The 14,851-nt window shown below is 36.4% G+C and overlaps 1 protein-coding gene across 2 annotated transcripts in view; it reads left to right on the top strand.

The window, feature by feature from the left end:
- Window positions 1-379: 379 nt before the first annotated feature.
- Ada2b (Transcriptional adapter 2B) overlaps window positions 380-14,851 on the top strand; it is a 34,517-nt gene continuing 20,045 nt past the window's right edge. For both annotated transcript variants that reach the window (XR_016141963.1, XM_089091595.1), the window contains exons 1-3: window positions 380-513; window positions 1,438-1,497; window positions 5,699-5,852. Coding sequence is in view for 1 of the 2 variants with exons in the window: in XM_089091595.1 (XP_088947721.1) it covers window positions 385-513; window positions 1,438-1,497; window positions 5,699-5,852 (343 nt within the window). In the remaining variant the exon portion in view is untranslated. The remainder of the gene's footprint in view (window positions 514-1,437; window positions 1,498-5,698; window positions 5,853-14,851) is intronic.

The following is a 14,851-nucleotide window of genomic DNA, read 5'->3' on the forward strand; positions in this document are numbered from 1 at the left end:
TGGAGCTAAGTTGTACATAGCCAGATTTAAAAAGCTTAAGGCCAGTCTCCATTTGGCAGATTCTGCAAATCCGCACCGCCAATCTGCAAATTTTATTTCAATGGAGACTTCTTTTCCGGCTCCGTATTGGTAGTTTGCAGATACTGCAACCTTCGACGTTGCTTTTTCTGCAAGATGGCAGAATGGTAGAATATGCCAAATGGAGACTGGATTTTACAAACTGACCAATAACTAAGCAAACCACTCTTAAACGGGCCATGCCCGTGCCACGGCGCAACCCGCGAAATGAGCAAACAATTTTATGACTATAACTGACCCTGGCCGCAACGCTGTTCTTGGCAGAAAAGCTATTTTATTTCTGCAGAAGAAGCAGTAGAAGTAGAGATGCAAAAAAGCTCTGAATTAAAAGAAAATGTACCATTAGTTGTTGGACAGTGTACTCACTGTCAAGAGGTTCTTGGACCAACAAAAGTGAAGTGCAAAGTTTGCACAGATTTTAACCTTTGCGTGCTAGTAAGTTGTTGGTCATCTGCTATCTTATAGAATGAAGTTTCCAGTCTAGGCCTAATGGAAACTTTATCATCAGATTCTAATTTCATCAGCCTTATCAATTTTGTAACATTCCAGAGTTACAGCTCATCTGTGGTTCAATTCTGCTTTCAAGGGCTGTAATGAGAACAAAGTTGAGATGGCTATGGCAGATTCTACAGATGAAGGATGCCATATTGTCCTTTATGGCCAACTGTCTAGGGCTAAACAGAAAGCAGGTCCATGGCTGGGGTGGGAGGATGTCATAAAGAAAGGTTTAAGAGAAATGGAAACTTCCTTGGAGGGTGTCAAGAGGGGGGCTTTGAATAGATTAGGATGGAGGAGGTGCATGCATTGCTTTGTTGGCCTCTGGTGGCTTTGTGCTGTGGTAAGGTTTTAGTAGTAGCTGTATTATTATGTGAATTACTACCTTTGAATGCTGTAGATAAATACATTTACTCTCAGTGAATCTTCAAGGGGCAAGACCAGCAGAAACAACTGACATCATATGATTGCCTATTATTCTACCTTATTCTTTACTTTCAAAGCATCTGGGATAATTTTTGTTGTTCTTAGTAGCTCAAATTGTTTCAGCTAAAAGGTCTCTGGATAAAAACTTGTTGTATTCTGTTGCAGGCTTCACCAGGAGAAGTCTTTGTTATCCAGATTAGCACTCCTATATAATTGGAAACCAGTCTGTGGATGTATTTTATCTGTCATGTTGTGCTAAAAACAACAATTTTGCATGAATATAAGTCATGTAAAAAAGTTTTGCTCTTATGTATTCCTTTGAATATTGTGTAATTATATTCATATGAAATCCTGCAGTCATTTTCAGTAGTGTATCCTTATCTTTTTAATGTTTTACTGTTTGTAAAAAGCAGGTATTTACTTGGTTCTGTTTTTCAGTGTTTCTCAACTGGTGCAGAAATTGGCCAGCATAAAAGTCACCATGGCTATCATTTTGAGGTAACTGAATTGTTTATTTCTTTTCTTTTTTTATACAAGGGTTCTTGAAAATGCTTTAGAGAACCAATAAGAGTCAATACAGTAAAGAGTAGAGTTTAGTAAATAAAGAGTAATGCATCTGTTGTGTTTTTCCCCTTCCACTTCATATACTCAAAATTGTCATAGAAACTTTGGAGGGTCCTCATTTTGTTGAAAATTCAAATGGGCGCTTATTGAATCCTGTAGGCTATAAACTGAGCTAATTCCTTACCCAGTGCAAAAACAACTGAAGCCTGGTCTTGGTACAAAAATGAGATAAATCTTAGCTAAAGAATTTCAGTGATGCAGTGCAATAACAAGTTTAGTCCAAGTGATGGACTCTGTCTACTTAAAAACGAGCTAAGTCCATATTGAGACCAAAGCAAGTTTAGTGCAAGCTGCAGAATAACACAGTGCAAAAACGAGCTAAATCCTTGGTCAGGGCAAAAAGAAGCCAATTCCTGACTCAGTGGAAAAATGAGTCAAAATCTTCACTTTATGCAAAAACTAGGTTTGATCTCACTTGATGTCAAAATGAGTCGAGTCCAAGCTTTAACCTGACTTGGTATAAAAACAATCTAAGTCCAAACTATGAAATATCAGTAATGCATTTACACAACTGAATCTATACCCCATACAAAACCAACCAAAGTCCTGATTTAGCACAAAAACAAGCTAAAGTCTTATTTGGTAGGAATGTAAACTAATTTCTGGCTCAGTGACAAAACCAACTTGGTTCAAACTAACACAAAATGTGCTAAGTTCAGTTTTACTTTTCTTCTGATTAGCTTCAAACTTATATTGGTGTAAGTTCCATAGGTCATGGGAACTCCAAGACAAAAAAAAGCATTAGTTTTGCCAAAAGTGGGGACCAAGAAATGTCAAAAAGCTTTTCTTCCTAAGAATTGTTGGAAACTCATATTCCTGCAATTGGGAGGGTGGGGTGGTGTCCTCCTTCCCACTTTTCTGACATTTGAAAAAAAAATTTGCTAAAGGCAAAAATTTCAGCAGAAATTTTGCAAAGTTGGCCAAAATTTTGCAAAATTCTTGATTTCTACAGAAAATTCAGCATAAATAAGGTAGCAATTTGGTAAAATGATGGCTAAGTAAAACTTTTTGAAGCATTTTATCTATAATTTGCTCACACAATATTTTGAAATGCCAAATCAATCTAATGGTTTATAGAAAAGGAATTCTTGAAAGTTTGTGTCTTTTTAGTTTTGTAACCTGATAATGTAAAAAAGAAAAATTAGTTAAATGTATTTTGTTTTCAGCAAAGTGCAAATGACACTCTAGCCTATATTGGATTTGATTGGGAAGTGACTCAATTCTTATTTGTTTTAAGTTTGGCTTGATTATTAATTTTGATTTCTGTTTGTTTTATATTTCATTTATTCATTCATGATAATTGTGTTTGTTTTAAGTTTGACATAATATTGCTCTACCTTTTTTTAAGAATTTATTTGTAACAATGTTTTTTAATTAATTATACAGAAGAATTCATAAGCAAATCTTTAGGCTTGATGTTTATTGCTGATTTGGGAATTTTAAGTATATCTTGATGCACAGTATTTTAGGGTTAGGGTTATAGATGTCTCAATGTATGCAAACGACTAATCTTGTATGAACATTTTGGTCAGTGAATTACATTTGGATGATGATAATGTTAGTGTGATGATAATGTTTGGATTGTGGATAAATTTATACAAAATAAATTAGGATTTCTATTTATTTTTTTTTTTTTTTTTTGAAATAGCCAATTATGCAAATACCAGATTTTTTGCCCAAAGGTCGTTTGATAAAGCTTTGGAAACATGTGAGCGTATTGCAACAATAAAACCCAATGTAATCATACAATGTTGATGGAGACTACATCCACTATTACTATGTTTTACCTTAAATTCAATCACAAGGACAGCTCAAAAGAAATTGATTGTTGTAAAATATCTTGCAAGGGCTCTTTTGAATAAGATTTGTTAGTTCTAGCATTCTTTTATGAGTAGAGTCAAGGCTGTATCCAGGGGGGTTACCCGGTTTGAACCCCCCCCCCCTGAAATTTTTTGACTGACTCGAAAATTAGTAAAACCTAGGTAAAAATCAGTAAAATTAGTCGAAAACTGAGTCAAAAATTAGTAGACCCCCCCCCCCAAAAAAAGTCAAAAATTAGTAAAAACCCCCCTGAACAAAAATCCTGGATACAGCCCTGAGTAGAGTGATTGTCGGGGTAGAAGGCACCCTTCTTGTTGGTTTGTTTGCTGTTGTTTTTTTGAGCGTTTTTTTTCATTGTGGTAAAACAAATTTAGAGACCTATAGTGCATATCATTATTCCAATCAAAAAAATTGAACTCTGAAAAAAAAATGTATTTCTGGAGGCAAACTCTCAGAAATTCCCTCCTTGAAATTTTAAAACCGAAATTGTAAAACAAATTTAGAGACGTATAGTGCATATCATTATTCCAATCTAAAAAATTGAACTCTGGAAAAAAAAATGTATTTCTGAAGGCAAACTCTCAGAAATTCCCTCTGTGAAATTTTAAAACCAAACTTCTATTAAATCATAAAAAAGTTTTGTCAATGAAATTAAAAGGAATAATTAAAACTCAAACTGATCAGAAATTAGACTATGTATTAAGAAGGATTCCACCACCTCAACTCCTTACTCTTCACACTAGAGTTTGGCATTCTCCTACCAATGCTTCAGGAAGGATTGTTCAAATACAAGAATAATGTGATGAAAAGCTAATTTATTCTTCTATAATGTTTTTTGAAATGTAGAGGTTAGAAATTATTGCATGTGCTTTAAATATAAAAAATTCTAAGGTGAGTTCAAGAGTTTTCAAAAGGCAATCAGTGAATCACTAATAGAGGCAATCATTAATAGAGTTGGGAAACACAAATCCCCATCATACACAGCATAATTGTTGATTGTTTTGAGTTTTAACATTGCTCTATACTTTTATATGAGTTTTTTATTTAATGCATTTCAACTTTAACAGAGACAATTAAGATATTACAAAGAAATACCAAATTATTTAAGATATGGCGTCTTTCAGTGCCACCTTGTGACAGATCCAAACAGATCAGCCACTATAAATTTATTTTTGATTCTAGAATGGTACTTAATTACATTGCCAGTGTGTTCGATAAGAAAGCAGGAATGAAAACTTTAGAGAAGCTAAATATATAGCTTTTAAGCTCAGAACTTTCATTCTGGGACATCGCGGCCGTTTCATACCAAAATTGTTGTTTTGCAGCACAAAATGGCCAAAACTGATATTCCAGCATGGTGCTATTAGTAGTGATTTACAAAAAGTACGTGGATACCTGTATTAACTTTCATATGAGCCCTTATTTGTTTCTGTACAAATATTCAGCAGCCTGGTATAACCAGGGGGGGGCTTATTTGGCTGCCAAGATTGGGGATGGATAATTATTGATCAACAGTTTCCTACAGTGGCGATTTCAATGGTGTACTTTTTATTTTGATATAATGTTATGATTTAGGAATGTCGAGTTGCTTTTGAAATCCGATTTCAAAAGCACTGGAATTTTCACTAAATGGTTGCTTTGTGTTTTTAAATGTTCAGTTACAGTGCACCAAGGTTCACTCTTTGCTATGTTTTAGCTACTGCTGCAGTTATTAAATTGACTACTTCCATAATTTGAGGTCGCCGATCCTGTAAGTATTTAAATTAAAATGTTTGCCTGATCCTTATTTCAACAAGGTATTTCCCACTTTCTACAAAATGTACTTATTTATCCTCAGTTTTGAATGGGCTACTACGTAATTTGGGTCCATTGCTCTAAGGACTACACTGGTTATATTAAACCTTTAGGCATGTGTTTTGAATCTTATCATCCTTTGATGTATTGCAGTGTGAGGTTTTCGGAGCTCCCGAGGAAAAAAGAGAACTGTAAGGGCAGTTATCGACTGGCTTCGTCCCTCAAGAATGGTGCTAGAACTTTTAATTTAATTTTGAATGACGATTCCTCCAATTATCATATTTTCTCTTCAATATGATAAGGCCTGGATAACAACAGAAAATAGTATATATAGGTATTGCTCCCTATAAAGTCAACGCTATTGCGCCTGATCATGGTTTGACAGCTAATAGATCTTCTGAGACTTGGGTTTCTGATGTCTGAAAATTATCACTTGCTACTTTATTTTGTTTTGTTGTAGGACAAATCCGAATTTTCTGTTTTCCCAAGTGAGGAAGATGCAAAAAGCTTTTGGACAGCTAAAGAAGAAATTCTTTTACTTGATGCTATTGAACTGTATGGCTTTGGAAATTTTGCAGATGTGTCTAAGTACATTGAGACCAGATCAGCTGACGGTATGTTATTTATTCTCGATTTATACTTGATCCAGATGTTGTTTTCAGTATTATTCTTCCAATGTTTTCACGCAAAGGTATTATTTTACATAGAATGACTTTTAAGTGAAAAATATGTAAATAGATATTTATCAGGATTTGGAACTGATATTTTAAGTCTAACTAGTATAATGAAAATCCAAAAACCTTATTTATTTCCCTGAAAGTGCTTTCTTAATTTACTTTTAAGCAGCCTCAAAATTGTTGTCATATCTTTGGGACTGTTATTGGCTACAACAACATAAAACACGATTTGGCATCAAATAATGTAATTGCAAGTATTTGTAAGAGGCAATCATGGTGAATAAGGGGCAATTCTACAAAACACCATTATTCAAAACTGTTTTCACTTTATTAATTTAAGAAAATTTCCAAAAAAGATGCTTTTCAAAGAAAAAGAAAGAGTTATATTAAACCAAAGACGAGCAGAAATAGATTCAAATGATCGTTCAGACCTAAAATGAACAGAAATGACTATCAATGCAGAAGTGAGATCCAAGACGAATAAAAACTACAATGAATAATCAAGTCAAACCTAAAACAAACAATGTTTACCGTATACAGAAGTAGGATTAAGGACCCTAAGTTAACAACAACATAGAACAGAAACTAAAAACTAAAACTGACAAAAAAACAAAACAAAACACGACTTAGTAAAAAGAAAAGCTTTCAATGGAAAGAAAGCCTAAAAGTTGGGAAGTAAACATTAAACGACCGAAAGGTAAATGAAGATTGCAAGGGGGGGGGGGGGGGGTCAGGGGATTCTTTTATTTAACCTATCAACTATGCTATGTACAGCTTCTACATATTTCTGTTGAAAATTTTATTGGTGTAAGGAGGACATATTGCTGATACGCCCTTATGACAACCTGAACGTAAGTAGGGTATTTTCCTTTCAACACCCCCTCAACATTCTGTGAAGTCTGAATTTAATACAGTAAGCTGTTCCTGAGACATTGCGGATACGGTATTTTGGCAACCTGGATGCACTTGAAGTCTTTTGATTTAGTTCAATTTCATCTTCAACATTCCGTGAAAATTTTAACCTAATACCCTTGGCCATTCCTGAGATATAGTAGATATGCCCTTTCGAAAATGAATGCACTAAAGTCTTTTTATTTGATTCAGTATTGTCCTCAACATCATCTCAAAATTTCAAGTAAATAGCTCAAACTGTTCTTGAGGTATCACATATATGCAATTTTGGCAATATGGATGCATTTAAGGTTTTCTTTTATTTGGTTCAACACTCCTCTCAACATTCCCAGAAAGTCTCTACTTATAACATTTTACGCTCATCTGTTCCTGAGATAATGTAGGTACGCCCTTTTGACAACTGGTATTCACTTAGCGCCCTTTGATTTAGTTCAACATCACCTGTAAATTTCAGCCATGCCTCAGATATTGCAGATATGTTGTATTGACAACATGGATGCTCATAGTGTCATTTGATTAAGTTCAACATCTTTTTCGACATACGATAACAGTTTCAACTTCATACCTTTGGCCTTTCCTGAGATATTGCAGATGTACCTTTATGACAACCTGGGTGTAAAAGGTGTCTTCTGATGTTTAAATTTCAGCATCAAAAGGTGTCTTTTGATGTTTAAATTTCAGCACCAATAGTCTGAAGCATTCCTGGGATGGTTTAGATGCACCCTTTTTTGACAGCCTGGATGCTCATATTTTCTTTTGATTAGTTCAGCGTCCCCCTCAGCATGCCCTGAAAGTTTCAACTTAGTACCCTTAGTCCTTCTTGAGATATTGCAGATACGCTTGTTTCACAATCTACATGCACAACGGTCCCTCAAAGTTTCAGTTTAAAACTCTTAACCTTTTCAGACACCCAGGATCAAACATACTTTCCTTTCCAAAAAATAACGAAACCCATATGTAACATAGGGGCAACTTGCGTTATCTACAATCCTTGTCCCATGACTGGGGGGAGGGGGAGTTCTTGTCATCTCCCGAGGCATAACTATGCACCCTTTTTTGACAACTTGGATGCTCATATTTTCTTTTGATTAGTTCAGCGTCCCCCTCAGCATGCCCTGAAAGTTTCAACTTAGTACCCTTAGTCCTGGGTGATTGGGGTGATCGGGGGGCTGGCTGCCCTCCAATCACTTTCAAATATTTAAAAAACACTCTAGAACTTTCAATTTCAAATCGCTTGAACCCCCCTCCGAGGTTCCAACGACATCTCTTTCCATAGGAAGTGACCTGAGAGATAAAATAATAAATTAACTAAATAATACATTGAGGCTATATCCCTCTTTATTAAGGCAGCGCTATTGCGCTGCCTGTGATAGAAATGAGTAATAATTACCATGACTGAGGAGATATCGTTGAATACTTTTTTCTAATTTAAATTTCATCAAATATTATATCGTAATTTAATCTATTAATGCAATTACTTTTGAATGGTTAAGGGTAGATGCTTTCTTAGTCAATTGCCCACCTTAGTAAATTGTCTTCGAAATTATCTGACCTACCTGCGTTAACGATGGTCATTTAGCTAAGCTTGCAACAGTACTAAGTATAACCCACCTCTTCCTAACCACTTGATGTAGGCATAGTATCCCATGTTTTTCTGAGATTTTATTCCTTGTTTTTTGCTCGAAGAATGAACGCTTGAGCTTTTTGAAGCTATATCTGCATACCTTTTCCTCTAAAACGTTTAGGGACTAGATACTGTTAGATAGAAGTCTTACATTCGCTTTTGGATTTTAACAGAACTTGCAACAGTACTAAGTATAACCCACCTTTTCCTAACCACTTGATGTAGGCATAGTATCCCATCTTTTTCTTAGATTTTATTCCTTGTTTTTTGCTCAAAGAATGAACGCTTGAGCTTTTTGAAGCTATATGTGCATACCTTTTCCTCTAAAACGTTTAGGATTAGATACTGTTAGATAGAAGTCTTATATTCGCTTTTGGATTTTAAAACTCCCAAATTGGGAAGTTTGTGGTCTTGTTCATATTTTCTAGGTTATAATTTCCGCTAGGCTATACCTATCTTAACTTCCCCTTTGTCTCGCAAAGGACGTTAGGCTTAGTTTACCTTTTCCCCTAAAACGGTTAGGGAATAGATACTGTTAGATAACAGTCTTATATTCGCTTCTGGACTTCAACACTCCCAAATTGGAAGAAGTTTGAGGCCTTGTTCATATTCTTCTCCAGCTTATAACTTCCGTTGGGTTATACCTATCTTAACCTCCCTTTTGTCTCCCATAGGACGTTGGACTAGGCTTCTTAGCCTCTGCACTAGTAGCAGTGGTTTTTTCTAGACCCTGAATCTTCGAGAATGTTAATTTAAGCCAAGTAGTAGGAGTAGCTAGTGGGAAGTAACCCCACCTTCGATATTTTTCGCCCTGCGCATCAACACTGGCAGTTTTTGCTGTACTCTAAGCCTCTAAAGTTGAACCTTTTTTGTTGCGGCTTTTTGGAGTTTTGTAAAGTATTTGGGATAAATCTGAGAAGCCTTTTCCGGGTCTCATGTTAACAGAGTTTGTTCTGTAAAGTATTTGGGATAAATTCGAGAAGCCTTTTCCGGGGCTCTTGTTAACAGAGTCTGTTATATATATTTCAACGAGAGCTCGGTCCAGGGGGGCACTTTTGGGACTAGGGCTAGTCTTGAGAAACGTTTCGTTCCCAGGCCAGTCGAACAGCCAATCGCTGGGACTTCCGATTCTAGAGAGTTGGGGCCAAGGTATACTTTGAAAGTCAGTCCATCTTTCCCCTTTGTCTTAGTTATTTGTGTTTCTGCTGCCTTATTTTCTGTGTATGTCTATTCGCACATTATTAAATAATGACCATATATCGACGTTTATTGAGTATCTTTGAGAAATTACGTAAACCGTTACATCAGCCAATATAAAAGGCGTATAGAAAAGAAGTAGATAGAGGTTTACAGAGTGGTGGCAGCAGAGGGATCTTTGACTGGTTTCATTAGTATGATGTTTACAGTTCTTCTGGTACCCTTTCTGTCTAATTCCTGCAGCAGGAAAACTTGGTTTGGTTGTATTACTTTTATTATTATATATGGACCACGAAATTTTAATTTTAACCCTTTGCATGTCATATCCTTTACGTAGGTAATGTCTCCCTCTTTCAAAATTGGAATTTTTGTGTTGTTTTTATTATATTCTCTGGCCTGAACTTGTCTTGATTTTTCCATTTCCTTGCGACAAACACTATGGAGGTAGAAAAGCTGTTGGACTTGGCTAGCTGCAAACTCTTTGTAACTGGTGAAGTCGTCTCGTCGCGGTCGCAGTAACTTTAAATCAAGATAGGAAATCGGTTGTCGACTGAACATAAGTTGGAATGGTTGAAATTTTGTGGTTGATGAAATAGCGCTATTGAGTACCAGTTGAATACTTGGAATATACTCTGACCAATTAGACTCGGATTCATAACAGTAGGCCTTGCAAATGTTTTTGCAAGTCTTTACTCGGTTTTCACATAAACCATTCGAAAATGGGTTATAACCACTAGAAAATCGGTGATCTATCTTGTGCTATTAGGAAAACAGGGCTACAAAATTCACTTCGTCCAGGTCTGATGACACCAGCCTTCAAAAGCGCAGCGATATGCTTTTGTAGGACGTCTTGCATGGCAAGTAGTAAATTGAATGCTTTTGGTTGTGGAGGTGGAACATTTGCATCAATTACAACTTTGTATTTAAACAAGTCATTCTTGCCTATGTCATAACTATGGCGTGAAAAAATTTGTTTATATTTAACTAGAAGGCTGCACAGTTTAGCTTTCAGTAAAGGCTTACAAGTGAGATGATCTAGCTGGAATCTGTTAATAAAAGTATCATCACCCAATTTCTGCTTTTGTGACGAACTTCTCTCGGTTTCTATTTTTTATATCTGCGTTAGCAGCCTCAATCAATTCATTAGAAATCTCCTCAAACTCTCCTAAAATCGGGCGGCGAGACAATTTTATTACCTTGTCCCCGTCATTAAAGATAGCCACCAAGCATTACGAGTGACCACGTGTACTGAGCATTTCAAATTGTCTACTAATGATTCGTTTACAAATTGCGGAAATCCATGCGGAAATCCGTCCGTTTCTGTTCGAACTATGGCTAAAATAACGCTGCGTTTTAAGGCAAAGATTTCAAATTATTGCAACAGCATGAGCTATGTTCTTACCCTCTTCTGAAAGCTGTTGAGCAATAGAGAGCCAAATGACCCGGTTTTTCTTAGTTTTCTTATAGCCTGGGTGTGCAGGATCATACTAGCTGGGGTAGCCTTGAACCAAAGTTATAAGATCGTTTACTTTTTGATATTCCATGCCTCATGATTTTATTCATTTAAAAATCTTACCAAGATTCCGTCCTGATTTGACCAAAACGTTGCGGAAAGCTAGAGATTTTTTCTAGCACGAAAACAGACAGAATTTCCGCACGGATTGCTAAATCCACATGAATTTCCGCAATGTGTAAACGAACCATGAATCATCTGAAGGGTAGAATAAAACTTTAGAACCGTCTGCAACGTCATTACCATCTCTGGATCTAAAGTTTAATTGAATAATTTTCATAGTTCCAGGGCCGACCGAAACGGCTTTTGGTAATACAACGCTACCTGTACAAAACGACTGAAAATTGCAGGGGTTATTCTGTCTAGCTGATAACCCAAATGTAATGGTATTTGTATGGAGGTCATTGTGGAATTCAGAGCATGCAAAATGTCCCATCCGAATATTACCTTGTAATCCACATTAGGAAAAATAAAAAACTCCCAATCTAAACGCTTCTGTCGGTTCTTGTCGGAAACGCAAAGCGGAAGCATGACTTTCCCGGTAATTGACAGTGACTCGGACCCTAATGGTTTAATCTGTAAAGTATTTGGGATAAATTCGAGAATCTTTTTCCGGGTCTCATGTTAACAGAGTTTGTTATGTAAAGTATTTGGGATAGATTTGAGAAGCCTTTTCTGGGTCTCATGTTAACAGAGTCTGTTATATATATTTCAACGAGAGCTCGGTCCAGGGGGGCACTTTTGGGACTAGGGCTAGTCTTGAGAAACGGTTCGTTCCCAGGCCAGTCGAACAGCCAATCGCTGGGACTTCCGATTCTAGAGAGTTGGGGCCAAGGGTATACTTTAAAAGTCAGTCCATCTTTCACCTTCGTCTTAGATATATGTGTTTCTGCTACCATATTTTCTGTGTATGTCTATTCGCACATTATTAAATAAAGAGCATATACCGACGTTTATTGACTATCTTTGAGAAATTACGTAAACCGTTACATCAGCCAATATAAAATGCATATAGAAAAGAAGTAGACAGAGGTTTACAGTTTCAAAAGGTTATGAAAATAGCCTATAGAGACTGCAAATGTATTACAAGATTTGCCCTTCGTTTTTTTTCTAAGGCTCCAATGAGCCTTAGAAATGCCTAGCCAATAAACTGAATTATTTCCTTATTAAAGCTCCCCCTTACTTTTGGAAAAAATCGAAGATCAATGGCCAAGCCAATAAACTGAATCTTTAAATCATTGAAGTCCCCCCCCCCTCCTGTTTTTTGAAAAAAAGAGAAGAAAAATGTATCCTAATTCAAGGATTATTTGGCCTAGCAGATGAATTAAATCTCATTGGCATTCATTTATTTATTTTTGGTGATTTTAGCATCATTTGAATAAACAACCAGAGGGTGGTTATTGTTAACAAATTGAAATTTGCTTAGATTGACTGATATTTGAGAACAAATATCAAATTACTAGTTTGCCCCCAGGTTCGCAGGGAGAATTTGTATAGTATTTTGGTATCAAGCATTAGCGACACAACTCCATCCTCAGACGAATGGGGCGAAAGAAAGATTTATAATGACTTTAATTAGCATATTACGACGGTTCGTACAAAATTTTGTAAATAGTTGGGACAAGTACCTTCCATAATTATGTTGTTTTTTTTTTCGGTTGTAGGAAAACCCTACAACCTGCCTTATTGTTTTCGCCCTTTGAGTTGCTTTACGGGACAAATCCTAAAGGGGTTTTAGATGCAAGGGCCCAGCTTGAGTTTTGAGTTGGGGGGGGGGATATAAAGAATGTGCCAACAAAATTGTCTAGGTGCCGAATAGTGCTGACACATAAACTAAATTAAACTAAAAACATAAGTTAATTTCCTTGGAACTTTGGGGGGGGGGATTGGTCCGAAAATAAGTTAAGCATATGACTTGAAAGAATTCAAGGAGAACTATCAATTGGTCTATAAAAAATGGGCTTATCTTTAATTCTGACCGAGTTATATATTGTTCCAAATGGGCGTAAAAAAGAGCGTAAATCTCTTATTTTATGTAACGAACAATGCAACAATTAGGATATTTCCAGCGATTTCTGATCGAAAGGTTAACTAGGAATCAATATTTTTTAAGTTTCAAGTTTCTAAACTTCTTATTTGTGGGAAAGATTTTTTCATTGTGCTGTTTATTTTCATTTTACTCTTCTGTAAAATTAGGAAAAGTGGACTTAGGCCCTTTTTGAAAAATGCCACGGAAGTATGAATATCATTGAGCCATCCAGCTCGAAATGTGCGGTGCCATCGTCCTGCCTCCGGAAAAAGATGGATTCATTCGGTTCTATGTGTGCTACAAGTGGCTTAATTTCACTTCCATGACGGACGCTTGCCCAATACTAACAATTAATGAAATAGTGCATCCGGTAGGCTTAGCAAATTTATTTCGATGTTAGATTTAAAATGGGGGCACGGTAGATAGAAATGCATCCTGCAAATAGACTAAGGACTGCTTTGATTACGCCGTTTAAGCTCAATCCCCTCAAATATATTCACTTTGGTTTAAAAGGGGTGTCAGTCTCATTCAGTAAGTAGTAGACTGTATTTTGGAGCCATTACTGTACCAGAAGTTTTACCTTGATGATGTTATTATTTTTCATGCTCGTTTAAGGAGCATATGAGCCATATGAGGAAAGCTTTAACCATATTCAGGAAAGCGAGTTGGCCCTAAATAGCGTAAAATGTAAACTGGTGCAAACTCAGGGTCAGTAACTGGTTCACCAAATTGGGAATGGGAGGATGGTCCCAAAGCCAGAAAAGATGGGAATGATCCAAAATGCAGCTGTCCCATATACAGAGAAAAATGTTGGTTATTCGTGGTACTAGCATGGTATTATCAGTCCATCCCAAATTTTGTGACAATATCGGAACCCTGTCAAATTTAAAGAGAAAGGGAGTTCCAGACTCTGTTAATTAAGGAGAGCAGCAAGCAGAGGGCATTTGATACTTAAGAAGGATACGCCTTTTGCAGCAGTTGAACATTTTGAAACCCTCATTTGTCATTGCGCTTTTTCTCCAAAGAGGTAGCACAGCCTGTGGGTAGGGGTTGTGTTATCCCAAATTTTCGAAGATTGCTAGCACCCTATTATTTATATTTCCCGAAAAATATTGAAATTCAAATTAGTTTACGGTACGATTAAAACAGAAAGTTCGGTGATTATGTCCTCAGTTGAAAATAAATCGTTGTCCATACGGACGAGATTTTAAAATTATATCTTATCATAACCCATCACAAAGGGTTCGGAAAAGGTCGAAAACCGGAGAAAATTAGAATTGTTTCTGTATTGGAGCCAATACCTACGATAGTTATTCTTCAGCTGGGTAGGGTCCTGCGCCCAGCAGCCGTAGTAAGCCGCTAGTTTAGAAGGCTAGTGAGAAACAGATATAATTTTTTTTAATTTAGTCTTTCGTCTTTTTATTTTTTTTTTGTGACGGGAACTGGCGTGGTTTGATGGGTAATTAACTTAAAGAGGGGGGGGGGGTAAATAAAAAAAAATAACTTAAAGAGGGGGGGGGGTAAATCATTAACACATTACCTGGACAATTAGGTGACCGGCCTGCTTTAACTATGGGTACTAAGCAATTATTTAGACTCGTAACAGAATTATATACGCCTCCCCCTTTTCCTGACTGAATATTGTAGTCGTGATACCTCAT

The sequence above is a fragment of the Artemia sp. Qi Xiang Cuo genome, chromosome 7 (genome assembly GCF_049724085.1).
Source record: "Artemia sp. Qi Xiang Cuo chromosome 7, ASM4972408v1, whole genome shotgun sequence".
Taxonomy (NCBI): Eukaryota; Metazoa; Arthropoda; class Branchiopoda; order Anostraca; family Artemiidae; genus Artemia; species Artemia sp. Qi Xiang Cuo.